Below are 24,290 nucleotides of genomic sequence, written 5' to 3'. Positions count from 1 at the left end.
GGGTATGTGAGAATACTTCTCACATACCCTCCCACCTCCCCTTGAAGTTGGCCTGCTGTCCTCGGAGAACACCTGCTACAGGTAACTTCACTTTCTCCAAGGACAAGCAAGCCAGTTGTATACTCACAGCTGGGAATCCCAAGCAACCACCTCACCAAGAACAACAATGCTAGGATAATAGGGACTCAAATTGTCAAGGCCTCAAAGTCAATTAACCTGAAACTATTTACATACTAGTTGTGAAGATGCAGCCTGGAACTGAAGAAAAAGCGGGCCTAAGGGAGTGGAGTTGGATTCTAGACACTGAACAAATTCTTCAGGACTGCCTGTCCAAACCGGCTGACAAGTCGGGTATCCTGCTCAAGGCAGTTAAGAGATGTGAATATGTAGACAGATGACCACATCACAGCTTTGGCAATCTTCTCTATAGAGGCTGACATCAAGTGGGTTCCAACATAGCCATGGCTCTAACATTATGAGCCTTGACATGACCTTTTAGAGTCAGCCCATCCTGGGCATAAGTGAAGGAAATGTAATCTGCTAGCCAATTAGAAATATGTGTTTGCCTATGGCTACCTCCAACCTGTTTGGATCAAAACAAACAAAAAGCTGGGTGGACTGTCTATGGGATTTAGTCCGCTCCATTTAGAAGGCTAAGGCTTGCTTGCAATTTAAGGTATGCACTACACTTTCATTACAATGGGCATGCGGTTTTGGGAAAAATCTTAGCAGAACTGATCGATTAAGATTAAATTCCGACAGTACCTTAGGAAGGAAATTAGCATGCATGCATAGAACTATTATTGTGGTGAAACTTAGTGTAAAGTGGATCAGCTACTTGGGCCTGAAGCTCACCAACTCTGCGAGCTCAAGTGACCACCAACAAAAACACAACTTTCCAGGTCAAATACTTCAGATGACAGGTATCAAGTGGCTCCAAAGGAGCTTTCATCAGCTGGGTGAGGACTATGTTGAGATCCCATGACACAGTTGAAGGTTTATCAGGACGGCTCTCTCAATAGAAAACCTCTCATGAAGCAAACTAGAGGCTGTACAGAAATGGGCTTTCCTCCTACATGGTGATAAGCAGTAACTGCACTTTGATGAACCCTTAGAGTTGGTTTTTGAACCAGACTCAGAAAAGCGCAGGAGATATTTAAGAAGTTTTTGTGTAGGACAAGTGAGGGGATCTAAGTTCTTTCCCTTGTCAGGATTGCTGGATGTCAGGATTGATGAAACCAGCTTCTGATAACCCCCTCCCTCAGGAAGCACTGAGGATGGCAAATGGACCAAATGTTGCCCAGCTGCCTGCTAGCCCTGTGTTTTCTTGATTACCCCTAATTAACATACCTTTGTCCTCTCTGGGCATCTGGGAACAAGGAAAGCCAGACAGAGAGGCTCCAAAACTAGAGACTTCAAAGAGTAGAACCTGTGAAAATGCTCACCTTCCTTGCAACAGGAAATTAAAGGAAGGGAAGGAAAAAAGTTATTTGAACCCTCTCTGCTCCTGTTCCCTCTCTGTTCTTATTAGGTATATAAAAGTAGAGCACATGGTTCTGTTGCTGTTTCTTCTCTTCCTTTCTCTCTCTCTGCACACACACATATCCAGCCACCAGAGCCCCTGGCACTGGTCGCCTCCCTTTCTCCTTCAGCCCTACTCCAAAGCTTTCTCTCTCAGAGCACATGGCTCTGCTTTCTTAGGCTCTTTCTCTTTCTCTGCACCCCCACATCTTCAGCCCTACCCCAAGGCTTCTCTCTTTCTCTGCACCACTGAACTGTATCCCAGGCTCCAGCATAAAAGTCACTAAAATCCATCAGCAGAATGGAGCCCAAACCTTTAAGGTACCCCCAGCCCAACTTTAATCTCAATTTTGAAATTGGTTCAGGAGCTTCTCCATGAAAACCAGAAAGAGCATAGTTAGTGCGTCCTCCATCTGCTTGGAGACAGAGAAATACTGAAGTTTCATGGAGGTGTGATAACCTTAAGGGGACAAATCACAAGGAACTACTTTTGTTCTCTGTCTCCATCCACTAGTCAATGGGCATAACCTATAAGTCATGGACTGATCTGTTGAATGGAAAGGAAAATGTTCACAAATAGTACCAACTGATCATCAGGTGGGAGGCTTGCAAACTCCAAGATCTTCTGGAACCAAATCATTCTGAACCAAATCCAAATCCTTTACCAGAGGGATATACAAACTGCTGTATGTCTCAGTCAAACATGACCAAAGCTGAGAAAGTGTCATGGTCATCAATGTCTGTGCCTTGCTCATCAGTGCCCTATTCCATCTAGAACCATTAGTTTTACCTGCAGCTCTAGCCAGCGACCTGTGGGGTCACTGTAGAGTGGTGAAAGCCAAGCTGATGATGTCATCAGAGCTGAGCCCTTCTTAAGCTGGCTTCTGTGTGCACTCAGTGTTGTGGCAATTATCCCTGATTGAGCTCAGGCCTACCTGAGGCTCTGCTAGTTGCTAGTTCCAACTGTAGTCTCCCTGTGGGGCTGTGGCCTGAAGTTTTACTGCAGCTTTCTCCTTCTTGCTCTGTTCCAATGAAGCCTGCCCCCAAGTCTTTAAGTCCTGAGAGCTTCTGGTACTTCAGCTGAGATTCCAGTCGGCCACAGAGAGTCCTTGGTCGCTGGTTGCAGTGAGTTGGCTTTGTGCTGAGTTTTGGACTGCAGTGCTGGAGGTACTAGGGCCGCGGCTCAAAGTAACTCTGGACAAAGTGGTTGTGCTCGGAGCGCGGAGGGATCCACGTGGGCTGTTTCTGGTTCCTGTTTGCTGCGCTGTGTGTCTCTTTTGCCTTGAGAGCATTCAGCTCAGGCATTTCAGAGACTGTTATTGATTTGCTTGCCTTGGGAGCATTCGGCTCAGGCATTTCAGAGACTGTTATTGATTTGCTTGACTTGGGAGCGTTCGGCTCAGGCAGTTCTGAGACTGTTTCTTCAAGAGAATGTTTCTTCAAGAGACTATTTTGAGTTCCCTTGCTTCGCTGCTGATCTCCTGCTTTTCAGAGAGCTTGCCACGGAGGTCCCACGGCTTACATGAGAGACCTGACAGGATGAACCTTTATCTGACTGCCAAAGGTCTCACTGCTTCCAGCTAAGTGCTTTTGCTTTTTGTTGCCCCGCCTGGGCGGGTCTTTTACCTAGACTCTTGTGCTCTTGTGTTTGTTTTTTCTTGTACAGCTAAGACTGTCTTTCTATTTGACATTATACTCTGTATGCTTTCTGTTTACTTTAGCTAATGTTAGGATGTGCAGCTAGGCTGCTTATTGTCCTCTCTTTTCTTTCATTTTTACTGGGTCGTTTGTGTGCCTTTTGCCTTATGTTTCTTTTGCTGCCATTAAAGTTACCTTAGTTCACCTCCACTTGCAATCCAGTCCAGTTCTTTCGGATACTCTTGGGACTCCATCTACCCAGAGGTGGTTAAGTGATCCTCACACGGCCACCACTGGGCCAAGGGTTCACAAATGTCACAGAAAGCAAGTGGTTGGTACTGCTGTTTGAATTTTAAATTCAAAATCCAACTGCAAAGAAGTCAGTTTGATTTCTTACTTGTCCTTTCATTGTTAATTAACATTTAGAAATGGGAATAATTTAAAAAGAGAAACAGCAACAGACATACCAACAAAATTCATAATCAGTATGTCTGTAGAAGATGACAGCTTTCAATCACAATGACAATGTCTTGCTTGTTTATACAAGGTATAATTAAAATAAAAATGAACACATCACCAAATAAGATTGATCTTGCCAAAACTAACCTAAAAACCCGTAAAACTTCATAAGCTTCCAGAACATGAATTACCAATTATCATATCAAATCTATACAGCCAGACTAGTGCTTCTCAATCCTCTCCTGAAATTCTATTTTATGCATATTCATTTAGTAATCACAAAAACCCAACTGTCAAGGCGTGCCTTCAGGAAACAGTTGAGAAACACTAAATTGTACAAGACCAGAATAATAAACCTATCTTTAAATTGTAAATAATAAAATTTATTTGCTTCACAGATTAGTTTTGTGGTCTGAATTCTAAGTGGAAAGTAAGCTTGCACTATCCCCAAGGGTGACAGACATTTTAAAGAATTCTTCATATGTCTTCTATCTGCAAAGCATTCTGGGACAGCATAAAGGTGAAACAGCATAGGAAAAGGATTGGTTCCAGGATTTTGGTCATCTCACATCTTTTATCTAACAAATACACAAGTACAGATGTTTAATCACTCTAAGGAGAATAGGCGCCAAGTGATGCAAACGAAAAATGTATGCTACAGAAACCTTCCTCAAAGAAAAACTAAAAATCTTTCTGATTGAAGACTATTTATAAAAACGCAAAAAGGAAGGCTTATATAACTAACTAGGAGTAAAGGATGTTATAATAATTGAGCACAAACACAGAGAAAAAAAATTGTAAAGTAGTATAGGAGACAAAATACTGTAGCATAGGAGACAAAATATTACAGGGAAAATTATATAAACAGCTCAGAATAAGAAATGGACCATCTTATTCAGATTTAAAATCTTTTTTGGGTTAGTCTACAATTCCAAAAAAGTAGGGAAAGCAAGAATACCGTGTGGGAATGGAGATGTTATCTATAAAGAACCAGTATATACTGAGACTCTACATCTCAAAAACAGAGAAAGAATGCGTTTGTAGAAACTGATGATATATAGACATTGTGGGCCTTCAGGCATACTTAAGAGCACCAACAGATCCAAGAGCAATAATTGTTAGGCACCTAACAACCAGAATTTGTCCCCATCTATAGACTTGGCAGTATTCACCCAGGACCTTCTGAATGGACATACCGTCCTGCTGATTTCAGTATTGGAGCAGATATGCTCAGGTATCAGCACTCCCTTCTTCAGTATAAACTACAGAGAAAAGTAGCCAGGACAATAAGTGTTAGAGACCTAACAACCAGAATCGGTCCCCATCCTTAGAAGACTTGGCAGTATTCATCCAGAACCTTTTGAATGGATACGTCATCCAGCATCAGCACTCCCGTCTTGTATCAGCATAATCTACAGAGAAAGGTAACCAGAGAAAATACAGAAATGATGGTTGGACAGATGCTACTTACTTTTAGATATAGCAGCAGGTTTTGCAATGTCTGGCTGTGCTTGAGTGACAGCAATTGGTGGTCCCTTCCCTCCTATGTGATTATTAGCCACAGGAGTCAGTGGCCGGCTTTGTAACAGTGGTGACATACACCGTCGGCGTTTAGGCACTCCTTGTGTGTTTGGCTCACCAGGCCGTTTGTGTTTATTCTGAGGTCCTGATACAAATTCATCTGCTTCGTCGATCATCATTCCCTACAAAAATATTTATGTTAGATTGATATGAAACTGACTATCAAATAAAATTATCAGATACAAGATTATTTGTTTTAAATGAAAGCAATTTAAGGGCAAAATATATCCAAATTCCATACGGTAAATGAAAAACAAACAGAAGAGCCAATAATTATTTCAAATGTATTTATTAGATACAAATCGCATCAGTACCCTGCTGCAGACCATTATTTATAGACATAATGAGAATGTATTTAATCTGTGTCCACAGCTGGAAAACGCTGCACATTTCCAAGGCTGATAGCTCATGACAGATACATATATTTGTAATGTTTAATAAGCTTTTCATTCATGGAATCTAGATAGTTTGACAATAGTACATGCTATTGTTATGCCAAACACAGGCTTCAAAAATCTCTCACAGCCTGTGTTCTCTTGAACAGCTGACATAAGAATGGTGCAGCTAACAACTTCCAGAAAGAAAGGCATATTAGCATGTACATCTTCTATAAAAGGAGCATTCAAGGTGACGTATGTAGAGGCCAGCACTACAAAAGCCTTAATTTAAACAGCAGGAAGAATGCAACAAAGGGAACAGCAGCTAACAAGCAGGGTATCAAGGAATAGCAGCAAATTCCACAATCAAGGCACATTCAGTGTGGTTTAAGAGTGGCCTATACTAATTTACTACTTGTCTGACTGGCTAACAATTTTCACCAGCATAAGAGAACATACCACTATGGGCTAGATCCAAGCTTCTTAAAAATGCCTTTATTTTTAACTTTCATCTTTATTTTATTTTTTAATATCAATTAAATGGTTACAACAGTATTGTAGACTAACAGCAGTACCTAACAATAACAGGCCCCCAGCATCAAGTGGATGCACATGAATTTGTCAATGCACTCCCACAGTAACAAACATTTGAAAATGGTGGAAGGAGGATAACCAGTGTGACACTGTCATACCAGGGTACAAATTATAACGTAGTGATAAGGAGGATCGAATTAGTGGTGGTGGGGTGGGTAACATTGTATGTCAAGGAGGGTCTTGAATCAAATACATTATAATTTAACTTTCAAAAAGGAGACTATGATAAAATGAGAAAATGGTGGGGAAAAAAAAAAAAAAAAAACTTAAGGAGGAGCAGCTGCGAAAGTCAAAAAGTTATATCAGGCATGGATGCTGTTCAAAAATATTATCCTGGAAATCCAGGTCAAATACATTCCGTGTATTAAAAAAAGGAGAAAAGAAGACTAAACAATAGCTGGCATGGTTAAAAAGTAAGGTGAAGGAAGCTATTAGAGCTAAAAGAAAATCCTTCAGAAAATGGAAGGACCCGGCTGAAAATAATAAGAAACAGCATAGGGAATGGCAAGTCAAATGCAAAACGCTGATAAGGAAGGCAAAGACTTTGAAAAAAAAGATTGCACTGGAGGCAAAAACACACAGTAAATATTTTTTTAGTACATTAAAAGCAAGAGGCCGGCAAAAGAATCAGTTGGACCGCTAGATGACCGAGGGGTAAAAGGAGCACTCAGGAAAGACAAAGCCATAGCAGAGAAATTAAAATTCTTTGCTTCAGTCTTCACTGAGGAAGATTTGGGAGAGATACCGGTTCCAGAAATGGTATTCAAAAGCTGACGAGTCAGAGAAATGAAATGAAATCTATATAAACCTGGAGGATGTAATGGCGCAATTTGACATACCGAAGAGTAGCAAATCGCATGGACCACATGGTATTCATCCCATGACAGAATTGAAAAATGAACTTGCGGATCCTATTGTTAGTAATATGTAATTTATCTTCAAAATCAAGCATGGTACCGGAAGATTGGAGGGTGTAATGCCAGTTTTTTAAAGAAGGTTCCAGAGGTGATTTGGGAAATTATAGACCAATGAGCCTGACGTCGATGCCAGGCAAAATGTTAGAGACTATTATAAACAAATTACAGAGCATATCCAAAAGCATGGATTAATGAGACAAAGCTAACATGGATTTAGTGAAGGGAAATCGATCCTCACCAATCTATTACACTTCTTTGAAGGGGTGAACAAACAAGTGGATAAAGGAGAGCCGGTCGATATTGTGCATCTCGATTTTCAAAAGGCATTTGACAAAATACCTCATGAAAGACTCCACAGGAAATTGGAGAGTCATTGGATAAGAGAGAAAGGGAATGGGACTTATATACCGCCTTTCTGTGGTTTTTCCAACTACATTCAAAGCAGTTTACACATTATATACAGGTACTTATTTTGTACCTGGGACAATGGAGGGTTAAGTGACTTGCCCAGAGTCACAAGGAGCTGCAATGGGAATTGAGGTAGTGTTCTATTGTGGATTAAAAACTGGTTAAAAGATAGAAAACAGAGAGAAGGGTTAAACAGTCAGTATTCTCAATGGAGAAGGGTAGATAGTGGGGTTCCACAGGAGTCTGTGCTGGGACTGTTGCTTTTTAACATATTTATAAATGATCTATAGATGTAACTAGTGAGGTAATTAAATTTGTTCACGACGCAAAGTTATTCAAAGTTGTTACATCGCAAGAGGATTGTGAAAAATTACAAGAGGACCTTAAGAGACTGGGAAACTAGGCATCCAAATGGCAGATGACATTTAGTGTGAGCAAGTGCAAAGTGATGCACGTGGGAAAAGGAACCCCACACTTCATGGGCCAGGTGTGGGATAGTGAGTGCTGCCATTTTACTTGGACTGATCTGTGCTGAAGGAAACCCAAGAACCATCTAAGGACTGCGTCTGCAATTCCTGCTTCAGCTAACTTCTCTAGTAGATGAATGTGATTCACCAGGTTGAATGCGGCCGAAAAAATCCAATTACAATATAAAGATTTGTTGATCCTTCTCAAGCAGTAGGCAGGATTCTAAAAGGAGCCAGCTATCACTGTTTCTGTGCTGTGGCAGGGGCAGAAGCCTGATTGTGATTGGTCCAAGAAGTCATGCTGGTCTACAAAGTTCTGGAATTGTGTGACTGCTATTGCCTTCATTATCCTTGTAAATGTGGGGATGTTAACCACTGGTCGATAGTTATTTGGTGATGTTCTGTCTAGTGATTCTCCCTTTAGAAGAGGAGACAGGACAATGCCTCCCATCTATCCGGGAAAGGATCCCAAGCCTAGTATGCTCTCTATCATCACTTTGCTGTATTACTATTGATGGGGGTGCTTCTTTTAAGCATTTCTGCCTTACAAGGGTCGAGAAAACAGGAGCCCTTGGCAAATTTGCTCAGTGTAGATCTGAATTCTTGAGAGTCTAACTGCTTGAAGGAAGCCAAGTGACAATCTGCTGGACTGCTGTCTTCCTCTCTGTAGGGGATGTCATCTGGATTTCAGCAGGTTGTCCACTTTGGTATAAAAGTAGTCAGCAAAGGCATTAGAGGAGAGATTTATATTTTCTTTAATTTGTGTAGGATTTGTTAGTGACTTCACTAGTTGAAACAGTGTCTGGGAGGAATTGCAGCTGTTAGTAATCTTTTGGGAGTAGAATTTTTGTTTCTCTATTCTAATCATATTTTTGTATTCCCTGATTTGCGATCTCAAGTTCTCTATTCTGGGGTGTTTGACATTTAATCCAGGGCCGCTCTAATTTCATGCAGGCTTGTTTCAGTCTCTTTAATTCTTGACTGTACCTTGGGTTTGAGAATGATCTTGGGATTTTTCTATCTTTCAGTGGCGCAATATCTAGTGTCGATTGGATAGTTGAGTTCCAGGTGGCCACTAGATTCTCCGTTGTGGGGTTTGGTCATACTTTTTGTAGTTTTGTGAATACTTCTGACCACAGTTGCATGGCACCTATTTTACCTCTGCATCTAATTGTCCCTCTCTGGTACATTCTTTGCTTGCTGCATGTTAGAGGAAGGTTGAATTCTTGTAGTTTATGATCAGACCAAATGAGCGAGGATGATTGCCATGATTTCTTCGTCACGTTACGTAGGTGGGTGGGAATAAATACATCTATTAGATGGCTGTCCTTGTGTGTAGGTCCGTTGCTGATTAGTTGTAGATCAAAGTCATGCAGAAATCTTAGAAGGGCTTGGGCCTCTTTGTCTTCTAGGTGTGCGTGTTCAGGTCTCCTATGATAATGGTATCTAGATTAGAAATTAAGCATTGCATTATAAAGGTTTGCAGGTCATCTGCTACTTCTCGCCAGGATCCCAGGGGTGATGGCAGATCAGTGTTATTTCGTAAACAGTTGTTGGAGAAGTTGTTCGGATTCTTAGGAACATGCCCTCCAGGCCCTTGTGTGTTATTGAATCAATACTGACTATTTAACCCTACTCTCCGTTTACTATCTTTTAACCAGTTTTTAATCCACAATAGGACATTACCTCCTATCCCATGACTTTCTAATTTCCTCAGGAGTCTTTCATGAAGTACTTTGTCAAATGCTTTTTTAAAATCCAGATACACAGTATCGACTGGCTTACCTTCATCCACGTTTATTCACCCCTTCAAAAAAAATGGGCACTTTTTTTTTTTTTAATCTACATAAAACCAAGCCCATAGTGCACAGTTCCTACTCCTTTAAATTTACAGTCTGTCTCAAACAGGCAGAATACACAACAAAAATCTATTCTCTCCTCTTTTCTTTAAGTGTGCTGCTTTATTTTACAAACTCATGCATGTTTTTTTTTCTTGTTGGATTATTTTCCCGTTTTGTAAAACTAAAATATATTCATTAATAGTCATCTTGAAATATTCCATGTAGGTAGTATGTCAAACCTAAATAAACTAAACTTAAGATACCCTCTCTTTTCCCTCTCTTGATGTTGCAATTACATGTTCAGTTTCTTGATTTTCTACAATCATCTTTTGTTTCGGCTTTCCATCATTCGTCAGTTACCTTAATAGAGAAAAAAAAATGGCTTGCAGAAAATGCTTTTTGTTTTGTAGTTTTAGGGACACTTTTCCTTTGCTGTTTCTTTTACTGTATCAATTACTTATTCTCAGTTCATCTGGCTGGTTTTCAGCCAGATCAAGCAATACAAATCTATGGTTCACCTCTATTATAAAATTTCCACAAGATATCTTGTTGAGCTTGTAGACTTAGATTAACCTGATTTTCAATACCAGAAGTTCATGATCTGTTCCACAATCACTGATTGATCATTTTTGTTTTATTGAACTGAACTTTTTTATCTTATGGAAATGATTTCAGTAATATCCACCAGGCATGTGAAAAGTCTTTATTTAGGCTACTTGAAAAAGTAGTGGCAATGTATGAGCATTTCCCTTAAAAAAAAAAAAAAAAAAAAAAAAAAATATATATATATATATATATAATATATATAATCCACCTTTTCAAGTACAAACCCTCCAATAGACAGGAAAATACATACTGTACCTGAAATCTTCTTTGGTTGTATCTGTTAAGGTGGGGGGGGGGGGGGGGGTTTACATTTTGGTCGCTGCACTGCCGCCACCCCCCCACCACCTCCCCTCTGCCGCCCACTACAACATCTTGGCTGGTGGGGGTCCCCAACCCCCACGAACTGAAGACTTTGTCAGCACTGGTCTCCGGCGGCGCCACATTGCCTGCCCTGCTCTCTCTTCCCCTCACATCCGGCACGCTCCTTTAGTGAAACCGAGCATGCTCAATTTCACTAAAAGGAGCGTGCCAAACATGAGGGGAACAGACAGCAGGTCACGCAATGCGGCAGGGCCAGAGACCAGCGCTGGACAAAGTCTTCAGCTCGTGGGGGTTGGGGACCCCCACCAGCCAAGATGTTGTAGTGGGCGGCAGAGGGGAGGTGGAGCAATACAAAGGCATTATAACATCCTCATTTTTGTTTTCCATTCCTTTCCTAATAATACCTAACATTCTATTTGCTTTCTTAGCCGCAGCAGCACACTGAGCAGAAGGTTTCAACGTATCAACGACGACACCTAGATCCCTTTCTTGGTCTGTGACTCTTAACGTGGAACCTTGCATGACATAGCTATAATTTGGGTTCTTCTTTCCCACATGCATCACTTTACACTTGCTCACATTAAACGTCATCTGCCATTTAGACGCCCAGTCTCCCAGTCTCGTAAGGTCCGCTTGTAATTTTTCACAATCCTCCCGCGATTCAATGACTTTGAATAACTTTGTGTTGTCAGCAAATGTAATTACCTCACTAGTTACTCCCATCTCTAGGTCATTTATAAATATGTTAAAAAGCAGCGGTCCCAGCAAAGAGCCCTGGGGAACCCCACTAACTACCCTTCTCCATTGAGAATACTGACCATTTAACCCTACTCTCCAATTTCCTCTGGAGTCTTTCATGAAGTACTTTGTCAAACGCCTTCTGAAAATCCAGATACACAATATCAACCGGCTCACCTTTATCCACATGTTTGTTCACCCCTTCAAAGAAATGTAGTAGATTGGTGAGGCAAGATTTCCCTTCACAAAATCCATGTTGACTTTGTCTCATTAATCCATGCTTTTGAATATGCTCTGTAATTTTGTTCTTAATAATAGTCTCTACCATTTTGCCCGGCACCGTCGTCAGACTCATCGTTCTATAATTTCCCGGATCTCCTCTGGAACCTTTTTTAAAAATCGGCGTTACATTGGCCACCCTATCTTCCAGTACCACACTCGATTTTAAGGATAAATTACATATTTCTAATAGCTATGTTTGAGCTTCAATAAAACTTTTAAACATTAAAAAAACAACCTATTGTACCTGAATGCAACCCACCTTGAACTACTGCTCAAAAGACATAAGCTAAATCCAAATAAGTCTGTACTTTTCTGTAATCATTATTACTGGAGACCAGAATGCAAATCAATTGTTTTAACGTGCCATAAATATGTCGGCATCTGTATAGTAATTCTAACTGGGTAGCCTTGGATTACTAGGGAAATGATTAGGTCATTCACTGTGTTGTAGCCCAGCAGTGAATCAGAATTCTTCTTTTGTAGAACTGCCAATTCCATTTGTCTAACAGATTCATGCCCTATGTATAAGACTTTGAAATAATTTGACTGGAAGTCACCTATCTGAACTCTTGTTCCAAAGATTTCCATTTTAGTTCAGTCCATTTCTGCTTTGTCTCTGCCCAAATTCCCCTCATTTATGCAGTAAATTGTTTCATGTACCAGTGGCGTGTCTCACAAACCTTTCTTTTGGAAAATAAAACCTCATTAAGGGGAGTTCACTCACAGAAGTACCACCAGACTAATTTGCTTTTCCCCAGCAGCTAGTGAGATGGCACTTGCCTTACAACAGTCTCTCATTTGTCCTAGGTACTGATTCAGAAGTGATTTGCCATTGTTTTCATCTGTGGAAATCCAGCTAACTTGGGTAATGTTTGACAAACTAAGAACAATAACTTCAGTTGTTTCTATGAGATCATTCACTGACAGCACTAGCAGCCTGTTGCTGGAGTCCAGTGGCTTCATTGTAACACTGGCAGAGTGACATAGCTGTTTATAATTTGTCCAAGGTCTAACCCTAGGTCTCACACAGGGCAAGATAGCTTATTCTTCTTGTACAGGTTTGTCAGACCTATCCAGTGCCCAAAAAATTATCTAACCATTAACATGCATAAGAACATAAGCACTGTCATACTGGGACAGACTGAAGGTCCATCAAGCCCAGTATCCTGTTTTCAACAGTGGCCAAGCCAGATCATAAGTACCTAGTAAGATCCCAAAAGTGTAAAACGGATTTGATGCTGCTTATCCTAGAAATACATAAACTATAACAGACCCAAACTATATCAAACCAAAAGTACAGCTAGCACACATCCTTTTTCAGAGAGGCAAGTAGCAAGCACTTAGAGATATATAAGAAAGAAGGTATGCATAAAGCTGTTCATCCACTGTCATGCCTTTCTGTTGTTAGCAAACCCTGATATGCTAAACAGCTCGTGACTCTTTTCCATAACTTTATATGGAACTTCTGCAACTGACTATGATTGTTGCAGTTGTCCAGAGTCTTGTTGCGTTCAAGTAATCAAGTAATTTTTGCTCCCCCCACCACCAACAACCAATTGCCCTGCACAGTATGTCATCCTAACCCATCCCTGGATAATAATGCCAGTTAGTCGGGAATCCCTCACCAGAGCTGGAGAGGTCATCTTCCAAAATAAACATTCAGTGTGGCCGACTGACTGATAGGGGCTACCATGCTTACAGCAGCTGTCTTCTTTACCTCCCCAGGGCCAATGGAGCAATCTTCACAGTGTATGTAGGCCAGACAGTTGGATGAGGGTTCTGAACCCAGATTCTCTGTGCTACTGCAACCTAATACCTTTCTGAACCCAATTATACATGTTGACACAGAACCATCTTTCAACAAAAGCTCTTCCAAAATTACCTTTTTATCCAATTTAAAAGGATTACCGAATGTATGCAATCTTCGAGGTTGATCTGAGTCAAGTTCTCGAAGAGGAGATGGTACATGTTTTAGGTATTCTTGATAATTTCCCATCTGGGCTATTGGAATGCTGTGAATTTGATCTGTTGGAACAGAAATAGATTACATCAAACTAAAATGTCTCAGAGTTGACAACAGACCCCCCTGCATCAATTAGTTAAAATGAACTTGATATGGTCAGGAACAGGATCACACACCATCCTTGGTACAACTCCAGGTTCTAGCACTAAGCTTTTGCCTATTCATCTTATTACTCAGCCTGGTTCTATTTGATCTTTAATACACATGATGAGGCATATTTTCAAAGCACTTTGGGAGGCTAAGTGCTTTGAAAATGAGCCTCATGGGCACTTCAATCTGAAGACTACACAAGGAGGGTTAAATAAGCAAACATTTGGAGCCTGTGAGTAGGAATCCCTATCATAAAAATGGTCTGGCTAAGGCTGAAGTATTGACATCTTTCATAAGAATTCATAATTCAAACACCACCCAGACTAAAGAATCAGAAATAAGTCAATTTATTATTCACATGGCTCAAGACTGAATTGTTGAAAAAGATCTATACTGATCAAGTTTAAAGGCTTGCATTCAAAAATTGAAAAATGAATAGAAAAAGTAATTTGGTAAGAGCTAGGGGAAGATCTTCTATTTTTCAGTGTCTAAGTTGATATGGGCAGTGGGTCCAGCAGAGCCAGTGGCAACATGCAGAGGGGAACATTCCTGCACCTGTCTTTTGCTTGCTGCTGCTAGAGCCATGGTGAAGACAGAAGCAGGGGATCGGCACACGAGCTCCAGACCATCTAAAATGAGTAAGCCAGTGGAAGGGGGAGACAAGACGGGGCAAAGCTGGATTTGGGGGATGAGGAGACAGAGGAATGAGTTAAGTGCATTAAACTTTTTAAAGCTAGTTAAGCATTTAGTGCATTAACTGTGTTATTAACACGTTAAATGTACAGCCCTAATAGAAACCTTTGATGTGACGGTCATATCGGTATATGCAAGCACGCCTCCTTGAGATCAAGGGCGGTGAGAAATTCTCCCACTTAAACTAAGGTTAGGACTGCAAAAACGGGACACTCGGAGTCCCACCTTGGTTCTCTTTCGACAAGGAAGCTGAAAGGATTGAAGAGTGACTGGGGCAGGAGAACGCCAACTTGTAACAGTCTTAAAAATACGCAGAATCCACTGGTCCGATGTGACCTGCTTCTCCCAAAGCTCCTGAAGACGTCTTCCCACCGGAGGAGGGGAAGAGTGGTCCAGTGTCGCATCATTGCAAAGCACTGGAGGCATTGGGCGCTCTAGTTGACTGAGAGGACTTCTGACCATATTGCTGACGACCAGGCCGGCACCATCTGCTGTTGAAATCGAAAGCCCCCCGAAGACAGACGATCAGAGGCTTTTGACCTATCCACTGGCAACCACAGTGGCTTACTTTCCCCCAGTTCTTTCACCAAATTACGGAGATTTTCCCCAAAGCCATACTGCGGGCCATAACTCGTAACATGTCATAAATAGCATCTGCCAAGTAAGCCATTCTCACTTCTGGCTAGGTGTTATAGCACCCGTCTTGTGTTGCCAAATGCTGGTACCACTATAGGCATGCTCTTGACATGAACGAGCTGCCACATCAAAGGCTTGTTTCAGTGAGTCTTCTAGCTTCCTATTCTGTAAGTCTTTTAGGGCAATGTCCCCTTAAACCGGCAATGTGATCTTCTTAGTCACTGCTGTAACCAGGGAGTCCACCCTGGGAAGCTGCAAATTATCTTTGTCCTCTGGAACTAATGGGTAGAAGCACGCCATGGCTCTCCCCACCCCCAGTCCCACATCTGATGAGACCTATTCTGTGTGTAATCAGGTCCTGAATGTCTGGATGCATAGAGAAGACCTTAGAAGAACCTCTAAGCTCCCTCATGATTGACGAAGATGGAGCTCCTGATGCCAAAGCAGAAGGCTCCTCAACTGAAAGCAGCACCAGTGTTTCAGTAAGAAGAAGAGTACTGAGCTCCTCTTTATGAAACAACCTTGGTACTTTTGAATCATCCCCTCCTCAAAAGGGAGCTCTCCCTCCTCTAACAGCTCCTTCTACAATGGCTCTTCTGAATGGACTGAGGCCACATCAGATAAGGAGGGAGAAGCAGAGATGGCCTCATTTGCCCACTACCTACTCCTGGAGGTCTAAATGAGATCTCTTAGGAGCCAGCGGGGCAAGAAACTGAAGAGCCCGGCAGCAACTTTGACTGTCCCTGCTTCAGTAAATAGGTCTGGTGTAAGAGCAATATAAACTCTGGAGAAAACAAACATCTCGATGCAGCTGAATGCTCTCTTGGGCCCTGAGGTTGCCAAATTGGGGCTGTGCTCCACGCATAATCAGAGACTGCTCCTCACCAAGTCAGCCTCAACAAAATGGCACCCGTTCTCGCGCTCTCCTGCATCAAACTGCGCATCAGCTCTGCCAGAAAGCCTGAAGACCCTGGCATATTCGAATACTACAACAAATCTGAAGATGTGCTGCCGTTGACCGTTTCCTCTGCATCCTGCAGAATTCCTGGCTTGCATGCACTGCAATGCCCTGATGCCGGCCAGCGGTTCCCACTGTGGGACCACTACATAATTGCCGCCATGGGAGTTTCCATTCACACCGACTGTCACAAGCGCAGCACAACATGTCCTAATCCATGAGTCCGGATTCCTCCCCTGCATCAAGTAGAATTTGCAGCCCTCTAAGCTGCTCTGAATCAAACTTTAGTCAAACTTTCCACTGCCGGCTGCTCCCCCCAAGCTCAAAGTCTCCACAAGTCTTACCACAGATGAGAAAGGCTCAGGACCGATACTCTGTCCCATACTCTCCAGCAAACCTCCTTTCTTTCTTCATTTTTTTCTATTATCTTTTTTTAAGGTTGTTGTGCTGGAAAAGGAGAGCTCCACAGGGAACAGAGGAGAGGTGAAAGGAAGGAAGAAGTAAATTTGCGGGGCACCAGAGACAGGGATCTAAACACCTCCACCCATGATTCTGCAGACTCAAGTCATCTGGGGACCAGTTGACCAACTGGACCAGGAGCAAAGCACTCAGAACCAGAGGCTGAAAAGTATGTATATCCACATGCTAGCGATAGAAAATACTGAGGAGCTGGACTGGATGCCAAGAGAAATAAATCTCAGCTCAGTTTTCAGCTCTCTATCTCCACCTGCTGGTTGATGGACACAACTATCCCACAGGTTCTGGAATAGTGTGAAGCTACAGAGTAAAAGAACCTGATGAACTTTATTACTATAGGATGCAGAATATTTGAAGGCTGTCTGGACTGTTTTGTTCCTCTGAGCAAAAAACCCACTCTCTCTATAATGGAAACATGTTTCTTCTATCACAAGAGACAAAAAATCATCAAGCAATCTGGCCCTAAAAACAGTTAGGATGATTTGAGAGTCAGAACTGTTAAATAGAGACTGAATACTGAAATGTTTAAATTACTACACACCTTAATTGTTCATATTGTAAAGCAAACAAATGGGTAAGTGTCAGTAGAACATCAAAGAGTCAGCACTGAAATGTGCATCTGGAAGGGAAAGGGAATGGGACTTGATATACCGCCTTGCTGAGGTTGCAACTACATTCAAAGCGGCTTGCATAGTATATACAGGTACTTATTTATACCTGGGGCAATGGAGGGTTAAGTGATTTGCCCAGAGTCACAAGGAGCTGCAGTGGGCATCAAACCCAGTTCCCCAGGATCAAAGTCCGCTGCACTAACCAGGAGGCTACTCCTCCACTTCTCTTCAGGGAGTCTTTCATAAATAAGACCTTTACGTTGCTTGTGTGTGACTTCTCTGCAACTCGCTTCATCGCTGCTCAGGTTACTAGTTAATATACATTTAGGAAGTTACTCATTTTAATGTTATGAGAGACTTCTGCTGTGTCCTTTATTAAATAAGTCATCACACAATAGGGCAACCAATGACTCAAAGTCAGTTGATGACACCGGTTACAAGAAACTCATAAGCCTAGTTTTGCATTCCACTTCATCGGTGCAATGAATGTTCAAGAATAAAGAACTGAGCAAATCTAGATGGAAGTAGGAAAGTGAGGACACAGACAACAGAAGGCCTGACCTTTACATGGGACTTAACAGAAGGGCATAGATGAAGACCACCACCAAAAAGGCAAGTACTTACCTTCATCCTGTCCTTTGAGAATTCTGCATGTGCTCTTCAGAAGATTAGATCTCATTCTTGTTAGATGATCCAGAAGGTTTGCTCTGGGTATGTCATAAGCATTTCTAAAGGTTTGAGTTTTCAGATCCTAAATGTTTTAGCATTACAGAAAGAAAACACAGATCAATACTCCCAATTTATATGCTCCACTCACAGGATGACTTGAAAAGGGGTAATCAGGTCTCAAGTTTTATTTCTTGATATACCACATTCTGCATTCAAATCTATGCAGTTTATGATGCTATTAAAATAAAATAAAAGCATATCAAAATTAAAAGCAGAATTACAACAAAATTCCAAGAAAAAAAAAGGGGGAACATCATAACTATTCTAGCTTTCATTACACACCACCCATTCAAGATCAACAAATGCCATTTAAGCAAATCTAGGCATTATTAAATACTTTATTAAAACCCTGCATATAAAAAGCTGCTTACCTTATTCAGCAAAGCTATTTGAAACCCTGAAAACTCTGCCATGTTCAGATCTAGTAGCCGGTGAGGAACTTCCCCTGTGATTCCTTGCAGCAGCAGTTTAAAATCTTTCCGATGGGCCAGAGACAGAGCACGTGACCTGTTTCCAACCTTAATTCCAATCTCCTGTGCCATTTTTTTGCCTATTAATCCTATGACTCTATCAGACTCGATTTTGGCCTTAAGAAAAACAGTATTACAGTTGAAAGATTAGATATTTTTGAACACTTTATGCCATAGAAGAAATAAAAAGAAAAAGCAAGAAGATGAAATTAAAACATTTTAACTAGTATTTTGATCAATTTCCTTTAGTTGCAGTGCAGCATACCAGCATGGTACAAGAGCATAGCACCAAGAGGGGGCCTTGGCTCCCCCCCCCCCCCCATAATTTGTGTTTGGGGCCCCTGACTGGCAGGGGGCCCCATGCCTTGCCAGTAGAAGTGCTCCTTCACTCACGACCACCGTTGCTGCACCGCACAGGGCTTCCTCCTCACCATGCATGCTCAGTTTTAATGAGAATGAGCATGCACAGGGGGGCGGTGCTCTGTGCATGCTCAGTTTCATGGGAACCAGGCATGCAATGGGGGAGGCCTGGCATGGAGGTGGCAGCGGCCACAGGTGAAAGAAGCCCTTCTGCTGATGGGGTTGGAGACCTTCAGCAGCTCAGGTATGTGAGGGGACAGAGCAGCAGCAGAATGTGGCAACATTTGTGACCCCCCCCCCCCCCCCAACATTGTGCTCTGGCACTCCCAACATTCAAGGTATGGCTATGTGAATGGTATGATATTTCCTAAAGGGACATCTCCTTCCTTTAAATTAAAAGGTGGGATGGGGGGCTGATTACTTGAAGAGCCACTTTTGTCAAATATCTAGACTGAAAGATGGGATAAGGATTTTTTTTATATCATCAAGTTTTTATTGGTATATCACAAAGAGAAACATGCAAATCACAGCCAAAACCAGAACATTAAAAAAAAAAAACAATAATACAGAATGAAACATATTAAAGTCTGGTATAGCCATCAGAAACAACATACTAATACACAATTTTGAAGCTCCCTATCCCCACCACCAACTTCCCCCTCCCCCAAACCAGCATAAAATATAGCCCCGAAAATAGGTCAGCCAGTGGTTCATTCTTGCTCATCCGCATCCCAGAACCCCCCCCTTACTGTCCCCCAGCCCCAAGAACTTGCTTCAAATACTACCATTCTTCAGCCTCAGGGTTATAAACAGTGCGTTCTATGGTCACAATCGTTCAAACTCTGATATAAGATTTAAACGCAAAGTCCACTCTTCAAGTGTTGGGCCAATCAACCACTTCCAACGTGTGGTTATTTCACACTTCGCTGAAGCAATGCCTATCCGTTTCAGACAACCTTGCCACTTCAGTCCCCAAGCCACACCAATACCCAATAAACACAGTCCCAATCCATTGGATAGGCAGCTTACTGCCTTCTGCCAGAATTGCTGAATCTTAGAACATGTCCACTAAACATGAAAGACAGTGCCCCTTTTAATACCACACCTCCAACATAAATCATTGTCCATGTTTGGAAACATAGCTTTTTATCATATCAGTTGTCAGGTACCATCATGAAAGAAATTTTGTAAGCATTTTCTTTAATGAGCACACATACAGAAGCCTTATGTACTTCTCTAAATACAGTTTTCTACTCCCATGCTGTTAATTCTTCACCCAAATCCATCTCCCACTGAGTCATAAACACATATCTTTTAAACACACTACCTCTCAAAAATGTATGGATAAGTGACAGTTCCTGTTTAAAATTTCCCTATAGCTTGCCACAAGTTGTCGAAATGTTCAAAATTGTCTTGATCTTCTTTCAACCAACCCTGAGATGTTATGTACTGCTTTACCTGCAAGTAGGGAAATAAGTCACAGGTACGTAGCTGGTATTACTACTGTAACTCAAACGACACCTCGCCCACATCCAAATTTTGAGGGGAGCAGACAAACCCTTTTGTTCCCAACTAGCAAAGGATCTCAGATCTTGTGACCTCCAAAAAAGTGGGCTCAAATTGAATAGCTGCTAAAGAAGACGTTCTAGCCCTGTGTCCAAAGACTGGCCCACACTGCATGGTTTAATGGTTTCCTAAAGGACCAGATCCTATATTGTAAAGATGTCCACCCAGTTATTGGCCTCCTGGATACCAAAACTGTTCAATGTAATGATGGCACCACTTGGAAAAAAAACTGGAATTAATAGGTTTCAAAGTCACAGGAGTGGAAGAAACTAAACCATCAAGATGATACTGTCTTGTAAAACACATTGCTTTTATTGTATATTCAGCACACACAAGTCCCAGAATAGACCAGAGAGAGACCAGGCAACTGCAACTGATGCAGAATGTCGCTGTAAAGCTATTTACTTTATGCTATAAAATATGACCATGTGACTCCTGAACACTGGTTACCGGTGGAACATCACATTACCTATAAAATATTGCTTCTGGTGTTCAAAATGTTTTCATACAAATCTGCCCGCTTTCTTGTCGCCTAGTTTGCAGCCTTATGTGCCTGAACAGCCTCTCCGCTCTAGCCAGCAATCATCCACTGTCTGTTCCTTCGTTGTGCACCATACCATCTTCTACATTTCGGAAGGTGACTGTTCGGTGTGGTAGGACCAACACTCTGGAACAATCTACCCATACTTTTATGTACAGAGATCTCTCTCCTTTCATTTAAGGCTATGCTTAAAACCCACCCAGTTGGTTTTCCCTAACTAAATTTTGGTTCTCTAACTGTTGGTCTGCCTCGGCCACAGGGTAATGTGAGATACAGCAGGTTTGCTTGCATTTGCTAAATTTTGACTATTTTACCTTTATGTGTGTGCTTGACATATTTTGTTTATGTTGCAACAATTTTTTAAAATATTATGCTGTATGTTTAAATTATTATTATTTATAAATCGCTTTGATGGCCTCGGCCTTAGGTGACCAATCAAATAAATGTAGCCTTGAATCCTGAAGTGAACTCGGCTAACTAGCCTCCATCAGGAGTCAACTGCTGAGTTTTCTCCGAATATAAATCTTCAGGGTAAATGTTGTACACCAAATTGAACATCTGGAGACCTCCTGTGCTTTTCCTTGACTGTGACTTGTGTGTGCTGAATACACAATAAAAACGAGTTTTACAAGGCAGTATCATCTTCATGGAATAGTTTCTTCCAATCCTGTGCCTGTTTCATTTGGATTGCTTGTGGAAGCATTTGGTTTTCTTCTTTCGGTAAGGATATAAAAAATTCAGATCCTTGGGTATACGAACCTCAAGGTACCAAAAGTCACTCGGCCCATAGAAAAGGAAAGCTGTGCTTCAAGCAATCTTCCTCATCAGGGTCAAGTGTTATTCTCAAAATTTCTGACTTTTCGTAATTGACCTTGAAGTCCACCAAGGGTCCAAAAACAAACAGCTAACACAACACAGGGCAGTTAATATAGAATAGGATGTCATCGGGGGGGTCACATGATGGTTCCAGCCTGAGCGGACGTCCGTTGGCACGGCTCCTCTCCTCTCAAAAACCCGCTATTTTGAAGATTCTGCCTACGGTGATTGGTCCGATTCTTAAGAGAGCAGTGCAGTAAGGTTGGGAGCAGCACTGCTGAGACAGCAAAAGCGAGGGGATGCCGGTGAAGGCGCTGCGTCAGGGCCGAGATAAAACGAGCGCGGTTGCAAAAAAAGATGGCGTCGCCAGTCTCTTCGCCGCAAATCTCCATGGTACAGATGGGTTTGCAAGAGGACACGGTCCATGTTCCCATGAGAAACTTATCCCAGCACCTGGACGACAAATTAGCTAAACTCCACGCGGGAGTGGAGGAAATCAAAGATAGCGTAGCGGGTCATACGGTAAGAATCCAGCAGGCGGAGGAAAGAATATCTGCTCAGGAAAACCAGCTAACGGCAGCAGAAGCTCGAATCGGAGCTTTGGAGACACAGGTACATATACTTCTCGAAAGAGTAGAAGACCAAGGTAACAGGGGAAGCAGAAATAATTATGTATAATTGGTGTCCCGTGAACTAGCCAAAAGCTGGATTCCGAAAGCCCTGGGGCTTCCTCGGAAGTAGGCCATGTACATATAGAAAGGGCCCATAGAACTGGAGTATGGAGGGAGGACTCAGGGAGGGCGAGACCAGTGATTACTAGATACCTGAACTATGCTATAAAAGCTAAGATCCTGGAGCTCTTTAAAAAACAGCGTGTGGTTGAATACAAAGGAGCCAGGTTGTTGCTTTTCCAGGACTTCTCGGTGAGAGTGACAGAACAGAGGAAGCTCCTGGCGCCATTCTGCTCGCAACTGTTCACCAAAGGCATCAAGTTTGCTTTTCAGTACCAGGCCCGGGTTCGGATTACGCACAACAGCCACAAAGTCACTTTGACCAAAGTTGAAGAACTGAAGGCATTCCTGAAAAAACTGCCACCTGAATAATTATGAGTGTGGCCGGTATAACTAACCACTCTCTTCCTTCTTCTCTCTTCCCTTCCTTGATCGTTACACATTACAGGGTATGATACATACCTGTAGCAGTTGTTCTCCGAGGACAGCAGGCTGATTGTTCTCACGACTGGGGTTGACGTCCGCGGCAGCCCCCACCAACCGGAAGAAGCTTCGCGGGACGGTCGGCACGCAGGCCACGCCCACCGCGCATGCGCGGCCGCCTTCCCGCCCGTGCGCGACCGCTCCCACCAGTTGAATGACAAGCAATAAAATATGAAACACACAACTCCAAAGGGGAGGAGGGAGGGTAGGTGAGAACAATCAGCCTGCTGTCCTCGGAGAACAACTGCTACAGGTATGTATCATACCCTTTCTCCGAGGACAAGCAGACTGCTTGTTCTCACGACTGGGGTATCCCTAGCTCTCAGGCTCACTCAAAACAAGAACCCAGGTCAATTGAACCTCGCAACGGCGAGGGAACAACAGAAATTGACCTACGAAGAACAACTAACTGAGAGTGCAGCCTGACCAGAATAAATTCGGGTCCTGGAGGGTGGAGTTGGATTTACACCCCAAACAGATTCTGCAGCACCGACTGCCCGAACCGACTGTCGCGTCGGGTATCCTGCTGGAGGCAGTAATGAGATGTGAATGTGTGGACAGATGACCACGTCGCAGCCTTGCAGATCTCTTCAATAGTGGCTGACTTCAAGTGGGCCACCGACGCTGCCATGGCTCTGACACTATGAGCCGTGACATGACCCTCAAGAGTCAGCCCAGCCTGGGCGTAAGTGAAGGAAATGCAGTCTGCTAGCCAATTGGAGATGGTGCGTTTCCCGACAGCGACCCCTAGCCTGTTAGGGTCGAAAGAAATAAACAATTGGGCGGACTGTCTGTTGGGCTGTGTCCGCTCCAAGTAGAAGGCCAATGCTCTCTTGCAGTCCAATGTGTGCAACTGACGTTCAGCAGGGCGGGTATGCGGCCTGGGGAAGAATGTTGGCAAGACAATTGACTGGTTAAGATGGAACTCCGACACCACCTTCGGCAGGAACTTTGGATGGGTGCGGAGCACTACTCTGTTGTGATGAAATTTGGTATATGGAGCATGAGCTACCAGGGCTTGAAGCTCACTGACCCTACGAGCTGAAGTAACTGCCACCAAGAAAATGACCTTCCAGGTCAAGTACTTCAGATGGCAGGTATTCAGTGGCTCAAAAGGAGGCTTCATCAGCTGGGTGAGGACGACGTTGAGATCCCATGACACAGTAGGAGGCTTGATAGGGGGCTTTGACAAAAGCAAACCTCTCATGAATCGAACGACTAAAGGCTCTCCAGAGATGGCTTTACCTTCCACACGATAATGGTAAGCACTAATCGCACTAAGGTGATTCCTTACTGAGTTGGTCTTGAGGCCAGACTCTGATAAGTGCAGAAGGTATTCAAGCAGGTTCTGTGCAG

General features: G+C 42.6%; 1 protein-coding gene and 1 long non-coding RNA gene across 3 annotated transcripts in view; one reads left to right on the top strand and one right to left on the bottom strand.

The window, feature by feature from the left end:
• INTS6 (integrator complex subunit 6) overlaps positions 1–24,290 on the bottom strand; it is a 242,077-nt gene that overhangs the window by 39,227 nt on the left and 178,560 nt on the right. For both annotated transcript variants that reach the window (XM_030200446.1, XM_030200447.1), the window contains 4 exons: positions 18,339–18,554; positions 17,863–17,989; positions 13,633–13,775; positions 5,090–5,321 (listed from right to left, as the gene is read on the bottom strand). In XM_030200446.1, the coding sequence (XP_030056306.1) occupies positions 5,090–5,321; positions 13,633–13,775; positions 17,863–17,989; positions 18,339–18,554 (718 nt within the window). The remainder of the gene's footprint in view (positions 1–5,089; positions 5,322–13,632; positions 13,776–17,862; positions 17,990–18,338; positions 18,555–24,290) is intronic.
• Positions 285–23,490, top strand: LOC115468616. The gene is made up of 3 exons (XR_003941896.1): positions 285–368; positions 7,718–7,725; positions 23,478–23,490. It is a non-coding gene; the product is annotated as an uncharacterized LOC115468616 (long non-coding RNA).

This window comes from Microcaecilia unicolor, chromosome 4 (assembly GCF_901765095.1).
Source record: "Microcaecilia unicolor chromosome 4, aMicUni1.1, whole genome shotgun sequence".
Taxonomy (NCBI): domain Eukaryota; kingdom Metazoa; phylum Chordata; class Amphibia; order Gymnophiona; family Siphonopidae; genus Microcaecilia; species Microcaecilia unicolor.
This window is presented reverse-complemented; position numbering and strand designations above follow the sequence as displayed.